This window comes from Mus caroli, unplaced genomic scaffold (genome assembly GCF_978045245.1).
Source record: "Mus caroli unplaced genomic scaffold, Mus_caroli_1 scaffold_13, whole genome shotgun sequence".
Taxonomy (NCBI): Eukaryota; Metazoa; Chordata; class Mammalia; order Rodentia; family Muridae; genus Mus; species Mus caroli.
The window spans coordinates 962804-981115 of record NW_028227268.1 but is presented as its reverse complement, the minus strand read 5'-3'; the positions used below and the strand labels follow the sequence as shown (position 1 = coordinate 981115).

The 18312-nt window shown below is 47.6% G+C and overlaps 1 protein-coding gene and 1 pseudogene across 1 annotated transcript; one reads left to right on the top strand and one right to left on the bottom strand.

Annotated features, from left to right (window-relative positions):
• Nucleotides 1-9664: 9664 nt before the first annotated feature.
• On the top strand, nt 9665-9789 carry LOC115032752 (small nucleolar RNA U3; annotated as a pseudogene).
• A 5525-nt stretch (nt 9790-15314) lies between these two features.
• On the bottom strand, nt 15315-18057 carry Cd7 (CD7 molecule). The gene is made up of 4 exons (XM_021177977.2): nt 17939-18057; nt 16589-16903; nt 16233-16369; nt 15315-15690 (listed from the first exon to the last, which is right to left on the bottom strand). Exons 1-4 carry the CDS (start codon nt 18009-18011, stop codon nt 15583-15585), a joined length of 633 nt encoding a protein of 210 aa, XP_021033636.1. The 5' UTR covers nt 18012-18057; the 3' UTR covers nt 15315-15582.
• Nucleotides 18058-18312: the final 255 nt, after the last annotated feature.

Sequence of the window (18312 nt, the reverse complement as noted above, 5' to 3'; positions counted from 1 at the left end):
GGGGATGGGGACTCCAGGGACCTCACGGGCAGTTGTGAACTGTCCCCAAATGAGTGTTGGGGATTGAACTCAGGCCCACGTTGATAACAGTATATTCTCTTAAGTGCTGAGCCGTGTATTGTGACCCAGCAAGCTGGCTTTGCGAATAGACTGGCTGCCCACCACTCATGGCTCTTCTGAGGTGTGACCCCTTTAAATAACATGATGACGTGCAGAGCTTGAGACTCAGAGCTACAAGGAGGGCAGGAATCTGAGGAAACAGGGACTTTCCCAAGGCCTATGGAACACTTGTCTATAACTGTGGGTGCAAGGTGTCCCTGAATGCTGTCCCTCAGGCCCATTGTGGTGCAAGGGTCCTGCCTCCAGACAAGTTGTCCAGCCATCATTTGCTGTCCTTGAACACTAGGAATGCATGGAAGGGCCAAAAAGAGCAGAGAGCTAGGGAATGGGATAAAGGTCTCATGCTCTGAAGAGCGGGCTGTGGGGCTGCAAAGGTTGTGGCAGTGAGTATGTGATGTCCCATGCTGTCCTGGAGTCTTCAGGGCTGCGAGCCCTTGTTTCTGAGCACTGAGGACTTGGGGCTCTCTCCCTCCACCTACCAGCCAATGGGTTGGGGAGGGAGGGTATCTGGTAAGATGTGGTTGCTGACCCCAGAGCTGCAAGGGCTGTGTTCTTCTCCTTCCCCCTTCTCTCTCAGCTTCGTCTCACTTCTCCTTTCCTCCCTTCTTGTGTCCTTCCTGTGCCCATGCTCACCTTAAACCCTTTAACCATGCCCCCCTTCTCCATTATCCAAGGTCACGGTTCAAGAGGCCATCTGGTACTTTGGGTCACTGTCCTACCAGGCTTGTAGATGCGGCTAAGGAGGCTGAGGTGGAGGTAAAGGACTGTGTGAGGTCTCCCAGATTGGCCATGGCTCCTATGGTGGAGTGAGCAGCAGTGTGTATGGTTGATGGTCCCAATGAAATCTCATTGAACAGGCCAGGCATGGGCAGAGGGACTGGACACACAGGTGTGCCCACTTGGTGCAGACTCTCAGGTCCGCATGAGGGTTCCTTGCCAAAACAAGAGTGTTTTATGAACCCACCCGTGACCTGGTTTGGGGCTGTGAACTATCCAGCACAAAAGTCTAGGACTCTTGCTGGTATTGAGGTGCAGCGGGGGTGGTGTTAAACAGTGGAGGGCCTGAGAACTTGCTGGGCCTCTGCAGGCCCAGGAGGTTCTTCCTGCACCAACCACCATAAACCAAAACCACAGCCACAGCTCGAGCAGACAGGCGCCCACTGGCAGGTTACCATTTAGGTGCCTCAGCATCCTGGGGGGCGAGGGGGCAGTGGAGGAGGGGCACGCACCTACTACGTCTTACTGTTACTGGGAGTAGATGGACTTTGTCACAGCCCTAACCTCTTTGGTCAACTGATGGGGCCATGTGGGGCTGAAAACCAGTTGACCATGATCAATTGCTAGGAAAACATATGGGAGCTGAGTATATCGGGGCTACTTACTAATCCTAGCACTTGGTAGGCTAAGGTAGGAGAATCTCTATGAGTTCTGGGTAAGTTTAGGCAACATTGTTACTTCTCGACCAGCTTGTGCTACAGAGTAAGACTCTCTAAAGCAAAACAGAAGGGGCAGAGAGATGGCTCAGCTGATAAGAGCACTAGCTGCTGTTCCAAAGGCCCCAGGTTTGAGTCTCAGCACCCAAATGGAAGCTCACAACTGTCTGTAACTCCAACCCCAGGGATTTGACACCCTCTTCTGGTCTCCATGAGCACCAGGGACACCAGTGGTGCCTAGGCACATACAGGATAGAAATAAAAAGTTAAAGCCAGGTGTGGTGACATACGACTATAATCCCAGGGTTTGTGATGTGGAGGCAGGAGGATCAGGAGTTCAAGGCTAGCTGTAGTTATATAAGTCCTTGTCTCTGGTGCTATCTGAGAGGATCTGAGGGGATCTGAGGGGATCTGGCCCAGCCAGAGTGGCCAAAGAGTTGCAGCTCTCCAAGGGACAGCCAGAGCAAGGTGGGCTGCTCATGTGGGTGCTGAGAATTGACCTGGCTTCTCTGGAAGATTAGCCAGTACTCTTTAATGCTCTAAATAGAAACAAAAAATCTTTAAAATAGTCATATTTCAGTGTTTAAGCAATGGCCATATGTATGAGTTTGAAGTTACAGTTGCCAAAGGATTTACAATTAAGGACATTTACTCTGACTTTTTTTTTTTTTTTGTAGTTTTTTGTAGTTTTTCGAGACTGGGTTTCTCTGTATGTGTAACCCTGGCTGTCCTGGAACTCACTCTGTAGACCAGGCTGGCCTCAAACTCAGAAATACGCCTGCCTCTGCCTCCCTAGTGCTGGGATTAAAGGCATGCGCCACCACGCCTGACTACATTGACTTTTATCTAAGAAACATTACTAAGTGAAATTGTCAGTGGTGTACCAGGTGCACCATGCAGGAGACAGAGGGTGATAAGATTAAAAAGAGGTGAGGAACGTCCAAGACAGCAAGCAGGCTCATCATCTTAATGTGAGATTATCAGAAAGGTATCAGTTTATAGATGAGAACGGAGTATCTTAAACAAAGATCACAGGCACTTTGACCTTCAGCATAGTTCTCTGCCATTTTATCATTAATGAAAAGGTGTATTTATTCTATGTGTATGAGTGTTTTGCTTGTATGTTTATGTGCCACGTGTATGCCTGGTCCCTGGGGAGGTGTGACGAGGAGTCCCCTGGAACTGGAGTTACAGATAGATGAGAGCCCGGAACTGAACCCAGGTCCTTTGCAAGAGCAACAAGTTCTCTTAACCACTGAGCCTTCCCTCCAGACCTAATTTTAACATTTTTTTGTTTAAACATCACTCAAGAAAAGAATACAGTCCCTGTGGGCAGTCATCACTGTGATTTTTGTTAGCTGTGCTTAAATTCTTGATGCTTAGTGAGTGAGAGACCTAAATCTGGTTCCAAGGTCAGGAATGAGAGTGTGCTATGTGAATCGTGTCACCACACATGCATGCATGCACACACGCATGAGACCGCGAGTGTACACACACTTTAACTTCCCATGATGCAGCTGCCTATCACATCTGTGACCATACTGCTCTTTTACTGTTTTGAGACTCTCAACAAACATCTTCCAGAATTCCTTGTGTGTGTCGTGAGCAACGCCCACGTCTGGAAATCTCCAGTAGGTTGTGCTTTATCTGGGTCTCCCAAACATATCTCTGTTGAGTCAGCACTGAGACTTCCTATCTTTTCTCTAGAAAAGGACCCCATGGGATTGTGGTCACCAGAAGAGGCAGAGAGAAGCGTGTGAAGTCCCCAGCAAAAAATAGCTGAATGGCCAGACAAGGTGGTGTACATCTCTAAAACCAGCTCGTGAGAGGCAAAGACTGGAGGCTCATCGATCTGTGGGTTCAAGGGCAGCCTGTTCTACATAGAGAGTTCCAGGAGAGTTAGGCTTACATAGCTCTTACATAACCACCTGTGAGGTAGGTGTGCTTGTGGGGGAGTGTTATAGATACACCTATATAGTTAGTGCCTGGATATTCCTCTCAGATACTTTTATATTTTCAGAATAGTTATTCTTAAAGATAGCTGAAGTTAAAAATGGATTGCATTACAATTAATTTGATACCATCTAAAAGTTTAAATTCTATACTAAGATATATATATATTCTTCAAAATTTTACAACTTATAATTTTTTCTTTGAACTATGACAAATATGTACAAGCTCCTAAATTGTATATGTTGCTTATATACTCTTTAAAACATTAAATTTGGGGGTTCTTTTTTAATATTTAAAAAAATGAAATAGAAAGATGGCCAGAGGTTAAGATCAAATTCTATTCTTGCAAAAGACCCAAGTTTGATTCCCAGCACATAGGACAGATAGCTCACAACCACCTGCAACTCCAGATCTGATGCCTCTGGCTTTAGCAAGCATGGGCCCTCTTGTGCATTTACCCATACAAATATGTAATCCTAAAAACTAAGAAAATAAATGTTTAAAAAAATTGGCTATGGTGCTGGCATGGTGGCATATGCCTTTAGTCCCAGTACACAGGAGGCAGAGTCAGATGGATCTCTGTGAGTTCAAGGCCAGCCTGGTTTACATAGCAAATTCCTAGATAGTCAGAGCTACACAGAGAAACCCTCTCTCAATAAACAACCAACCAACAAGCCAGTGAACCAACAAAATGGGGCTGGTAAGAGAGTTCAGTTGGCAAAGTATTGATTTGCAATCACCAGGACCTGAATTTTGTCCCCAGAACCCACATAAAAATCCAGGTGGTGGTGATGGCAAACACTTTTCTTTAATCCTAGCACTTGATCTCTGTGAGTTCAAGGTCAGCCTGGTCTACAGAGTGAGTTCCAGGACAGCAAGGCTACACAGAGAAACCCTGCTTAAACTCCCCTGCCCACCACCAAAAAATAAATAAGGCATGGTGGCAGTAGAAAGGCAGAAACAGCAGGTTTCTAAAACTCAAGTGGGCAGACAGCCTAGCCTAACTAGTAAGCCTCAGGTTAGTGAGAGAACTCACTTCAAAGACCCAGTGAGAAAGTGGCTGAGGAGAGACACCCAAGGCTGACCTTTGGTTCCCATAAGTACTGGCACACACATGAATCTGTATGCATAAAAACAGTTACATAAACGTTCTCATTATAATTTTCTTTTGATCCTAAATAAGTAGCCCAGGCTAGTCTTGAATCCACTATGTGGCTGCAGATGGCCTCAAACTCCTAACCCCTCTGCCTCTACCTCCCAAGTGTTGGATTGCAGGTATGTTCTACCTCACCAGATGACACCGTTTTATATCTGTGATTCTGTGTTTATTTTCTTGGTGCAATTTCTCAGTCTGTGCGTGTTGCGGCTTCTCCAGCTGAATTACTGCATGCGTAGGTGTTCTAGGTGTTGTACTCTTTTTTTTTTTTTTTTTTGGTTTTTCGAGACAGGGTTTCTCTGTATAGCCCTGGCTGTCCTGGAACTCACTTTGTAGACCAGGCTGGCCTCGAACTAAGAAATCCGCCTGCCTCTGCCTCCCAAGTGCTGGGATTAAAGGCGTGCGCCACCACGCCCGGCTTGGTGTTGTACTCTTTACCGGTAGCCTGAAGGTGAGCCTCTGCAGGGCCAGTGCAGCACAAGCCCGGTTTGTAGACAGACCTTGACATTTGCTGAATTGGTGAAGATATGCAAACTGTCTTTGATGGTATAAGTAAAAATAATTTTCAGCAGGTTTTAGTGGTGAACACTTGTAATCTCAGCATCTGGGAGGCAATGTGGTTACAGATGAGAATACCAACTGCATCATGAAAAATGAAAGCCTGTGTGTGTGTGTGTGTGCATGCAGGTGTGTGTGCGTGCGTGCAGGTGTGGAGGTCAGAAGAAAATTTATGAAATCTGTCTTCTCCTCCCACTATGTGGGGCCTGGGAATTGAATTTAGAGTTTCAGGCTGGCTTGGTGGTAAGTGCTTTCACCCACTGAACCAGCTCACTAGCCCTACATCCTCCGTTAAATTTAGTTCATTCATTCATTCATTCATTCACTCATTGTAGGGCCTCACTCACTCTAGGCAAGCTCTACCACTGAGCCATAACCTCAGCCCTCAGGCTCACCAAGTTGCCAGGCTTGTACTTACACTGTAGACCATGTTAGCCTTGAACTTCTGATCCTCCTGCATCAGCCTTCTGAATATCTGCAATGGCAGGTCTGTGTCACCAGGTATGGCTCATTCTCCTTTTTAATACCCTGATACTCTGACTTTCTAGGGTTTCTGCACGGATCTCTGGGCCACCTGGAACAGCAGCTGTTTCAAGACCACAGACTGCTAGGCAGGCTGGGAAGCGAGGAGGGGATGGGCTCACACAGAGAGGGGCCTCGTGAGCACCAGAAGGAAGAGTCTAGGATGGATCTGGGGAACAGTTTTCCTCCAAGGCATACTCTAGGGTCCTGTGTCCTGAGCTGGGGGGAACCTGCAGCCCAGGTGGGAGAATGGCTAGTGATGCCCCAAGTCCTTCCTGGGTGGAGCGCATCTAGGTTTTGGCACACAACCTTCAGGTTGGGTCCAGACAGAGACCAGGCTGAACTTCAAAGATAGTGTACAGGCTTCACGTCCTCAGAGGTTAGGACCGGAGCTGTCACTTGTCTTATCATGGCCACTCTCTTGCTTTGTGGTTTCTTGTTTTTTCCCTTGTAAGAAAACCAAGATAGTCTCTCTCGACTGGTCTGAGTTCAAGTGCACTTTCCTTTGGGCCTGCTTACAGCAAAGAGCTCTGGCACTTTCTGCAAGTTCATGAGGTGTGTAAAGGCTGCCGAGCTTGTAGACGTCATCCTGCCTCTCACTGATCAAGGCCTGACACGGCTTATGATTAAAATGCAACTTCACACAATCAGGTGGTAGTGTTGGTATGAATGTGGAATCCCTCCATGACTGCTTCTGTGAATTGGATCTGCAGTGGGGCTTAAAAATCTCCCCAAAGCCAGGCGTGGTGGAGAACACTTTAATCCTAGCACTTGGGAGGCTGAAGCAGGAGATTGAGGCCTTCTCGGCCATCCTTGGCTACATGTGTACTGAGTTGACTCTTTCCACCTCACGCTGCTCTGTGAAATCTCTGCTTAAAACTATGGATCTATCTGTTTCTGTCTGTGGTCACAGCATCCTCAGCTGCATGAATTTTACATTTTCAGATCACATGTTTGCATAGTGCTTATATCATTGAATTTTTTATTTTTAAATATTATTTATTTATTTTTAATTAAATGAGTACACTTTAGCTGTCTTCAGGCACACACCAAAAGAGTGCATCGGATTCTATTACAGATGGTTGTGAGCCATGTGTGGTTGCTAAGAATTGAACTCAGGACTTCTGGAAGAGCAATTGGTGCTCTCTCAATTGGTGCATCTCTCCAGCCTGAATTTTTTAAAACCACATACAAAGTAACATGTTCTCATATGGCATTTCCACACTTCTCTTATTTTTGGTCAATTCTCCCATGTTTCCTACCATCCTCCAGGCCACACTGTACCCTTCTACCGCCAGTATTCACCCCTCCACTTTCTGATTTTACGTGTCTTATTAACCCAACCCTCTCCCTTCAAGCCCTCTGCCTTGGCTCTACTGGATCCTTTCTAGTGTCGTACTCTCTACCTACACAAATATATAAATATAAGAATTAGAAACTAGGGTTTGCAAATGAGGACAAAGATGTGGCATTCCTTTTTAGCCTGGATTTCATCACTTAAGAGAGTACTCTCCAGGCTGGAGAGATAGCTCCGTGGTTAAGAGCACTGACTGCTCTTGCAGAGGTCCTGAGTTCAATTCTCAGCAACCACATGGTGACTCACAACCATCTGTAATGGGATCTGATGTCCTCTTCTGGTGTGTCTGAAGACAGCTACAGTGTACTCATATAAATAAAATAAATTTTTTTAAGGTGGCAAATGCTCTAAAAATAAGCTGTGGGTTCCGAGTTCTGCTCCACTGCTGGGGTGCTGGGCACATCCTGCTTGCTGGGCAGGCGAAACGTGGGAAGCTTGACTGAGCTTATATCATGCTGCTGCCTTTGGGTGCTGGGCTTTAGGGAAGTGCGGAGACACCACTCCCAGGGTGGGAAAGTGCAGTCCAAGATGTGGGGGGCTGGAGCTGGGGTTCCCTGACTCCTGGACACCCAGTTGCCCCTGGGGTGCCACACAGAGAAGTCGGGAATGAAGTGTCAGGGATTCACTGGCCTGTGACAAGGCCAGGACCCAGGCTCCTAAACTCTTGGACATCCAGGCATCACTGATTTGAGAGGAGTTGAGAACGGAGTCGGGGGGCCACAAGAATGGAGTCTAGGTGGTTTCCATGGAAGAGACAGTCTATGTTTATCCATATCGTGAGAAGGAATGCCTGGGAAGGAAAGCTTATTGGCTAAACCCTCAGGCCTTTAGGTACCTCATTAGCATGGAGATCTCTGTTCTGTGACCAACGTGAGCACAAGTTCCACACCAGGAATCTAGCAGGGAGCAGGCAGGCGTCTACTGTCTCAGTGTCTGAGTTCTCAGACCAGCTCTACCTTACCAAGTTTCCTGGCATGGTCCATTGTTCCACAGTAAACCACCAAACAATCTCTCAGTCCGAACAGTTTTTAGCTTTTGGTTCTTTTTTGAGAAGCCCTCACAGTGGCTCCACTAGTTCATACTCCCATCAGTGAGTATCTTTCCTCATATGCTTACCAGTATTTGCTGGGGGCTCCTTCTTCTTCTCCTTCTTCTTCTTCTTCTTCTTCTTCTTCTTCTTCTTCTTCTTCTTCTTCTTCTTCTTCTTCTTCTTCTCCTTCTCCTTCTCCTTCTCCTTCTCCTTCTCCTTCTCCTTCTCCTTCTCCTTCTCCTTCTCCTTCTCCTTCTCCTTCTCCTCCTCCTCCTCCTCCTCCTCCTCCTCCTCCTGCTCCTCCTCCTCCTATTATTATTATTATTATTATTATTATTAACCATACTAGAGATTGAACCCTGGGTTTGATGCATGCTAGGCAAGTGCTCTATCTACCACTGAGATGACTTTTATTTTCTTTATGATAGCTGTTTAGATTGGGGTGAGATAGGATCTCAAGTAGTTTTAGTATGAATTCCCCTGATGGCTAAGGATGCTGAATACTTAAGTATCTGTTGGTCATTTGTATTCCCTTTTGAGGACTTCGGATTCAGCTCATTAACCTGTTTACTGATTGGCAGTTTTGGGTTTCTTTGTTTTCTGTCTTTCTGTTGTCTGTGGTGGTGGTTTGTTTTTGCACTTCCTGTTATAGTTTAGATATTAGCCCCTTGTCTGAAATACGGCCGGCAATAATTCTCCCATTTTATGCTGGCAATAATTCTCCCATTTTATAGGCTGCTTGTCCCGTTGACGTTTTCTTCTGTTATGCAGAGGCTTTTGGACTTCATGTAATTTCCTGGAAGTTGTTTTCTGCGCCACCAGGGTTCTGTTCAGAAATTCTGGCCTAAGCCAGGCATGGTGTGCACATTGTTATCCCGGCACTTGGAAGGCTGAAGCAAGTGAATCTCTGCTGCGCTGGAAGGCAGCTTAGACTGCTTAGCAAGTTCTAGGCCAACCAGGGCTACAAAGTGAGACCTTGCCTTAAAAACAAAGAAACAAACAAAAAACCCTTGCCCATATTGATATTGAAGCAGTTCCCCTGAATTTTCTTTTTGCGATTTAAATGTTTAAGATTTTAAATTAGGTCTTTGATCCACTTTGAATTGATTTAGAAAAAAAAAAAAAGCAGGGCAAGAAATATGGGTCTGATTTCATTCTTCTGCAGGTGAACACCCTGTTTTGCCAACACTATTTATTGTATAGCATGCCATTTTCAGTGACACTTTTGTTAAAAATTAGCTACCCGTAGTTGAGTGGATTTATTTTTGGATTTTCTATTATGCTCTACATGCCTATTTTTGTGTCAGTACCATGTTGTTTTTAATCAGTGTGGTTTTGTAGTATAATTTGAGGTCAGGTAATAGAACACTTTGCCTATGTTTTTAATGTAGATTGCTTTGGCTATCTATGGTCTTCTGTGTTTCCATACAAATTTTAGCTTTTTTTTTTTTTTTTTTTTTTTTTTTTTTTTTTTTTTTTTTTTTTTAGCTCTGTAAAGAATATCTGTGGAAAGACTGGAAAAGCTTTTCTGACTGTGAGACGCAGTGCTCTTTCCTGAGTGCGAAGCCGGCTCTTAGGGTTGCTTTCTGCAACGGCTGCTTGCCATTGATGCTCATTCTAGATCCTTTATGAGGTTCAAGAGGGAGAGGATGCAGTCTGAGTGGAGAAAAAAAAGAATATCTGTGGAATTTTGATGGACAGTGGATTGAAATAAAAAAAAAAAAACAAACCACTTATGTCTATGCAAGTGTGCCTGCTTGAGTGTGCACCGTGTGTGCAAGTGCCAAAGCAAGAGAGCATTAGATCCGGTGGATCTGGATTGTAAGCACCTGGTGGGGCTCCTGGGAATCAAACTCAGGTCCTCTAGACAAGCAGGAAACGCTCCTCTCTGCCAAGCCATCTCTCTAGACAAGCAGGAAACGCTCCTCTCTGCCAAGCCATCTCTCTAGACAAGCAGGAAACGCTCCTTTCTGCCAAGTCATCTCTCTAGCCCAAGAGGGAGCAGATCAAATCCATAGGTTACTCTTGAATGTGTTACCATCTTCACAACATCAGTTCTTCTAATCTCACACTGGTTATATCTTGCTCTGTTGTATTTTGTCCTGTAGACAATGTATTGTTGCCTCTTTAAGAGATTTTTTGTTTTTGTTTTTGTTTTTTGCTGGTTTTTAAAAAGACATAGGTATATTTTGATTTTATGGTCATAACCTGTAAGCCTCACATTTAATTCTTCGTAGTGTGATTTTCTTTTCTTCTCTTTTCTTTTCTTTCTTTTCTTTTCTTTTCTTTTCTTTTCTTTTCTTTCCTTTTTGGTTTTTTGAGACAGTGTTTCTCTGTGTAGTCCTGTCTGTCCTGGAACTCACTCTGTAGACCACGCTGGCCTCGAACTCAGAGATCCTCCTGCCTCTATCTCCCAAGTGCTGGGATTAAAGGTGTGCGCCACCACTGCCCAGCCACAGTGTGATTTTCTTAACCTTTGTCTGTCTTATCTTTCTGACACGAGAAATATCTGGATAAGTCCTCACCTCCCTTTCTCTCTACTTTTCCTCCCTATCTGTTATGCTGCTATAATGTGGAATTTCGGTTCTACATTGTTAGATAGATTCTGCTTTTGTTTTCTTTAGTCTTTTATTCTTTTGAAGCAAAGCAAATGCCAGCTGGTCTCTTATCTCTATTTTATTGTGTTTTGATACAGCGTATTGTGTATCCCAGACTGGCCTTGAAATATATATCTCCAGGATTGTCCTTGAACACCTGATCTACCCGCTCCTGCTTCCGGAGCACAGGGACTTTAGATGTGCACCACCTTGAGTTTTTGTGGTTTTGAGGCTCAAACTCAAGGCTTCATCACAGCATGCAATCATTCTGCAAAATAATTCATGTTCTTAGCTTTGACTTTTTTCTCTTTATTGTTGTGTTTTGCTTTTTTTGAGACAGGGTTTCTCAGTGTAACCAGCCCTAAATGTCCTGGACTCATTTTGTAGACTAGGGTGGCCTCAAACTCACAGAGATCCACCTGCCTCTGCTTCCTGAGTGCCCCAATGACCTTATTCACATTTATTTTATGCATATGAATGCTTGTCTGAATGTATTGTCTGTGTACCATGTGTGTGCAATACCTTGAGAGGCCAGAAGACATTGGACCCCTTAGGACTGGAGCCTCCATGCATTTGCTAGGAATTGAACCCTGGTCCCTGGAAGAGCAGCTAGTACTTTTGACCTCTACAGACCCGGGCTCTGACGTCTTCTCTCTTTTGTGATGACTCCTGCACTTGAGCCTAGTCTGACTTGAATACTTGCCTCCAGTTGTGACTGCAAGTTTGATTTGGACAGTGTGTTTTAAGAGCTTAAATGCCTGAGTATCCACTTTGTTCTTAACTTGTATACGTCTGTTGAGTGACAGGCAGTCCAGGAATCAGGTTCTTGACTTGCATGTAATTACTTTTGTTGGCATGCATGAGGAGCCTGGCGCCATGTGGGTCTGGACTCTCCTCACTGCTCTGTGGTTTTCTCAGGCTCTCCCTTCCCTCTCACCTGGTACCCCAAGCTGCCTTTGGGGTGAAGTCTTGCCCCTCAGGAGCTCTCTGCTTGCTGCGGACCTTTCTTTTCCCATAGTCTCCACTGGCTGCTACCCCTTGGCCGGGTCCTTGTGACAGAGTATAGTGTTAACAAAACAGATTTATTGATGGCTTCAGGCTTGGAGTAAAGAAGGAAGAGGTGGGGCGTTGTGGTTCCGTGGCTCCCCCTGTGCTGGGAACCCTTAGGCTGAGGTTGACCTCATGAAATTCTCAAATCTCCAGCTGTGTGTGTGTAGAAAGGTTTTTTCCCTAATGGGTGGGGCTTCTCCTAAGGTTTTTTTTCCCCCCTTGTGGTCTACTTCTTCTGTCTGTCCAAGTGTCCAAGCCTGAGTGTCTGAGAAGTATCACATGCCACATCTTGGTTAATCTTCGTGGCATCCAATTACTGCTTTGTCCCAGATGCCTCCACAAAGGCCCAAGGGCCAAAAATAAGGCTTATTTCTTGAGTAGTGAAGATCTGGCACCAGAAGTCACCAAGTCCCTGGTGGCACTGCTGTGTGCTCCACTCTGTTCTTGACTGAGTCCCAAACCATTGATGTTCCCACTTCCTGCAGGGAGGTGGGAGGCACAGAAATTACCACAGCAGGGGACCAGGTCTCAGAGCAAGCACACACTTTTGCCAGTAGAGGAATAAGCCAGAATATTACCTAACACGCACAGCACATAGTTCGAGGCTGGTACTTCTGAGCCTGGGTGGGGAGGGACACGTAGTAGGACCCATTCCTGTGTACTACACATCAGGGTATGAATGAGAGCAAAGGGGACTGTGGGGAATTCAGCCTGGAACTCAGAAGGATCATGAGAAGGACCATGAGGAATGTGGGCCTGAATATGGAGTGGGCAGAAAGCATAGCTTTGAGGTGTCAGAAGGAGGGATGGAGACCCCGGGGACAGACACATGGTGTGTTGTTGCTGGGTGGGGTCTAGCAAGCAGTGTTTCAGATGACGAGGGCTCTGAGATGACAAGGGCTTGTGGGCTGCCTGCTTATCTTTCAGGAAGTTGCTTCTGAAATGAGAGGGGAAACGGAGTAGAGTTACTTCTCTGTGATGGGAGCTGAAGGTCTGGGGCAGCTCAGTTGATGCCCACCAAGCCTGGGAACTGAACCAGCACCTGAAGAGAAGTAGACCCCCGTCTACCTAATTCACAGCGGGGAATGAGGTCCAAGGACCAATAATAAGGCTCCTTTGTGGAGTTGGAAAGGCCCTGGTAGCACCTGCTGTATATTGGATCTGCTATTGGCAGAGTCTTAAGACATAGACATCTCTATTTCTTTTAGAGAAGAGGAGAGGACAGAAATTAGCCTCCTGGGCTTTGTCCCATTGCTGTCCTCTGCTGGAACAAAACTTCTGCTACTGCACAGGGCACAACTGCCAACATGGCCGATTTACACACTAAGTGACAGCAGACACTGCAGAGCCACTATAAAGGAAAAAGGACAATCGGGTACTGCTGGCTTGTCTCTGGTAGATTCTTTACCTCAAATACTGACTTCCTGCTCATGAACAAGTCATCTTATAAGTTGAAAATATTGGATCCTGACCTGTCTATTTCCCAGCTGTTTGTAGTTCCTTGTCAATTGTTGGGACCAGCCTGTGGCTCCCATGTCTGGTTGGAGCCTGGGAGGCAACCGGAGCTGAAAGAGAAGAGGGAACCTAGGCAGGTCGAGAAATAATGGAAACCAAGACAACTAGTCTGTTCAAGGCACAAATGTTTAATGGCGGATGCGCTTATAAAGGAGGGGGGAGGCCCATTCCCGCCAATTCATCCTTGGAGCCCAGCTGCAGGTGACCACGTGCAGGATAGGGTAAGTCTCTGGAATAGCTAGGTGGACTCCCAGCAGGTTGCAGCGACATTGGCTGAACAATAGAGTGATCTAGGGAGGCTCCACCCTAGATAATCTCCTTAGTGGCAGCAAAGTCGAGGTCTGGCTCAGTCAGCTTTAGGCTGGGTGGAGGTTACAGTCCATCATTTTTACTTGGGATTTTTTTTTTTTTTAAAGCATGCAGTTGATAGCATTAACTTTGTCTCAGACTTGCAATGGTTGGTCAGGCACAAACTTAGTCTCAGGGCTCACTGTTAGCCTCTGGATCTGCAGGCATCTTAGCCAGGTTCTCTTCATGCTGAGGGAGGAATCTTTATGGATGACCCCTGGTTGAGCAACGCCCTGCCCACGAAGGCCTGCAGGAAGGGCCTACCAATGCTGTGTGACTTGGCTCTTCTGAGATTTCAGAGGTGGAGCAGACAGGGAAGCTGGGTCAGCCTGGTCAGGCCTGGATGGAGGACAGAGGGCCAGAGTTTAGGTTTAGAAGGAGACCTCATGTCTTAGAGGCATCACTGAAGTCTGAAGATACACATTTCTTAAGGGAGACTGGTGGTGCTGTCTATGCGGCCACATGGACCCAAGAATGGCCCAGACAGGTGGGACTTGGGGCTGCAAGTGAGAGGGGACAAGGGACAAGGCTTGCTGGGGCTTATTAACAGAGGTCTTAGCTGTCCTATGGAGGTTTTAACCATATAGGTTCCAGGAGGCCTCTGCCTAGGGATCTATCTAAATGGCAGGCTGGGTTCTTCGGTGCTAACAACTCCAGTGACTTACGTGGCTGTTTCAGGCTCTAGTACTCCTGGGACTGTTTCAGACTTTGTTGTCACTGTCACCTTAGTGACCACAGATCAGTGTCATGGTGCACATGGTCTCTGTGATGGCCATGGTAGAAGCTTGGGGTAGCGGATGGGGGCGCAGAGATCAACCTGTGTAGGGGAGGCTGAACTAGGGACTGGCTGGCAGTACAGGAGGCTCTGTGGAGAGTTGAATGGAGCTGTGGTCTGGGTTGAAGGGTGCCCCTCTCCATTGGATTCTCTGACACCCTGTTTCCCAGGTGCACAGAGAAGGGCTATTTGTTAAGTCCCCCAATTGCACCACTGCTGTTCATCACCTGTCCTCTGTGCCCACCTTATTCTGTTGGCAACAGGGATGGAATAGAACACAGGAGACAAGTGGGAGCAGCTGAGAGTCTGGAATAGATGCAGGCCAGCACACACATGTTGACTTTGCTCTTGTCTTGGTGTTTCAGCAGACAGGGACAGAGAAGCTCACCACGTATCAGCTGGGTACCCATACTTCAGTCTCCCTACCCACAAATGGGAAAGTGAGGGTTTCTGTCCCAGGTGCAACACTGGGAGCTGGGCTGGCCCCGGGTGTGGAATAGTGCCATGGTCACTTCATCAGGCCCCAGGAGGGGCCTCTGAGACAAGGGCAAGTCCAGGAGAGCTACCACTTTATGCTGTTCTCACTGAGAGCTGCATCGACAGGGACCCGGTAGAGCTGGGCCCTTAGGAACATGGCCATCTAGAATGGGTAACGTTGCCGCTGGCTCCTCACCTGCACAGATGAGCTGCTCTGTGTGGGGTGTCGTGCTGAGGCAGGAGAGCTCCCCTACCCCCACAGTGCCTTGCCTTGCTCTCACAGACACTGAGCACAGAACCCTGGAGGGCTGACAATCTGAATCCCTGCCCTCTTCAGGTAGGAGCTGGCTAGAAGCAGCCCTGGTCAGCCGGAGGAGGAAGACAAAGCAACAAAACAAGTTTATGTATTTGTTTGTTTATTTATTTTTTCCTGGCCAGGCGGCTCCAAGGCAGGTACCTCCCCACCCCCAAGCTTTGTTCCTGATGTCAGGGGTACCTGGCTAGGGTTGGTGACAGATTGCAGAGCCCTGCGGGGAAGTTTACAGAGGAGGAATCCCACCGACCCAGAAGCACCAAGGGGGAATTTGAGTACCACAGGAAGGATGCTGGGGAGTTGGGCGGGGTGTGGGGGCCAGCAGGACTGCTGTAAGCTCTGCTGAAACAAGGCACAGGGGACTGCGGGCAGAGGGGTTCACTGGTACTGGTTGGAGATGCATGGAGGCTTGCGGTTGCTGTAGGACATGTCTTCATACACTACGCACGGAGAGTCCTTAATCCCTGAGGCACACAGTTTCTTGATCTGAAAAGACAGCCTGTTGTCACCCAGGCACTGGCCAGCATGGTGACCTGGGCAAAGTACCCCTGTCTCCAAGTAACCCCTTTATTCAACAACACACAGCTTTCCCAGACCCGGGGAATGATCAGTTTCCATCCACCTCTGGCAGAATCAATGGCAGAGAGGGCCCAGGGCAAACAGTCGAGTGGTTAGAAGAGCTGACCATTGTCAGGACCTTTCTCACACAGCACATGGTGACGCAAAGACATTAACTCCTATCCCAGAGGTACCGAATTCCTACATTCACACAGGTCCATGCACATAATGCACACACACACACACACACACACACACACACACACACATGTTCACACATGCGATCTCATTTTGGGGCCTGGTTAGAAGCCCCACTCTCTCCCTCTCGGCTTCACTCTCCCATTCTGTGTCCCTGAGAGATGCCTCACCCAAGGGTTCTCTGCATCTTATCATGTGCATCGTGACTGATCTCTGCCTTAAGCCTGTGAAACAGGCCGGCTTGTTGATAACAGCTGTAGGCTCACACTGACCTGTATCTTCCTCAGCATGCTGCACACCACCCCAAGGAGCAGCCCGATGAAGAAGAAGCCTACAGCAATGGCAGCTAGGAAGGAAAATGATGTCTGCAGAGGTTCCTGGGATCTGTATGCTTCTTGGGATGGTTTTTCTGGGAAAATGAACAAAAAGCCATTGGTAGGAGAGGACACAAGCAGGTGTGGTGGGGATCCCCATTGGAGGCCTTGAGGTTCAAGCCAGATGTGGGCACCATTAGGAGGTTTCCAGGAAGAAATAGGCTCTGAGCAGACAGCTCCAGCAAGTGCAAAGAAGGTCCCTAGCAGCCAGTGGACTCCTGGCCTGGCCAGCAGTCAGATGGGCACATCCTTACCTTTCACCACAATTTTGGTGAACAAGCCACGGACACTGACTTTCCTGACAGCCTCGCAGGTGTAGGTTCCAGTGTCTGCAAGCTGGAGAGAGCTTATGGTGATGGTCAGGTTCTTCTGGGGACCAGAGAAATTAATTCGGCCTGAGAAGGTCTTGTCTACTGTGGGCTCCTGCCCGTCTTCAAAGTAAATCACATCGTAAGCCTGAGGCCAGATCTTCTTCATTAAGATCCCTTCCAGGGGCCCTCTTGTAGAGCAGGTGATGTTGATGGAATCCCCCTCAAAGGCGAACACGACTCCAGGGGACTGGTGTACCTCTGTGAAGAACCAGCCACTGTTAGCACCAAGCTGGTGCACAGCACACGGTGACTCAAACAGCTAACACGTGTCTCAAAGGCTCCACAGATCCTACATTCGTATATGCCCTTGCACACTCTTGAGCATCTCTCACGGCACAGGGGCATGCATGCTCTCTCTCTCTCTCTCTCTCTCTCTCTCTCTCTCTCTCTCACACACACACACACACACACACACACACACACACACAAACACGCGCGCGCTCACTGCTGCCTCACTTTTCTATGCACAGGGGCCGGGTCAGAAGCCGCACTCTACATCTCCAGGTTTCTTTCTCCCATTTTGTATCCCTGTGAGATGCCTCCCCCATCACACCCCTCTCTGCAGGAATGCTGTAGGGACTTGCAACTTTGTTGCTTCTCAACACAAGGACTTCCCTTTTGACTACCCCGCCCTGGCTGTACCCTTTTTTTCTCTTTTAAGTGAGTCAGTCACTCCCAGACAGCCATTGTTCTATGTCCTCTTTGCCTTCTCTTTCCAATGCTGGTTTCTTCATCACCCTCCTCCCCACATAATTTCTAGGCATCCAGAGCCTGTGGCTCTGCGCAAGGGGCACATGTTGACTTGTTCATAGGATACTCACTCTTTCAGATTCCAGCCCCGTTTGCCGTGCCTGGCACCCACACCACCCACTTTCCTGTAGGCAAGACTGAGTACAAACCTCAGCATCTCACAGACTGAACACTATGCTGGTTTTACACAAGAATGGTGCCTGGGAGCCTGAGCCTCCCATAATCTTACTGTAGATCTTTTACACCTTACCACAAGACTTCCCACAGACAGCTGCTCTGAAAGGGAACTGAAGAACACAGTTCTCACAAGCACCAAGGGTAAATGTTAGTTCTGTAAACTAAAGCTTTCAAGTCTCTGCTTTTCCACAGAGCTGGGACTACTCCGGGTCTAAGACTAAGACTTGGGGAAGTCAAGTCAGGGCCAACCCTTCCCCAGGTGGGTGTGTGAGATGCTCTCTGGGAGCCCTGCTACGGGATGCTTACCTTGGGTATCCAGGGGCCCAGGCAGGATTCCGGACAGTGTAAGCAGCAAAGCCAGCACTGCCTGCTGAGTCATGATGCCCGAATCCAGGTGATCTGAGCCAAATCAGCCACTCTGGCTGCAACACATTACTGAGCACTGTGAAAGTTCACACCAAAAACCCTGAGAGGAAGAAACAGGGGTGTGGCAGTTCAATGTGATTGGTGGTAAAGCTCCGAGGGAGGGCTTCCTGAAGATGAAGGGTGGGCAGGGAACACAACAAGCCAGGTGGAGGAAGCCACCTGACCCCAACTGTACACTCTGGATGGTTGGTTGACCCACCTCTTTATCATCCCCAACCAAGAGTCTCCACAGGAGACATCAAGAGGGACAAGAA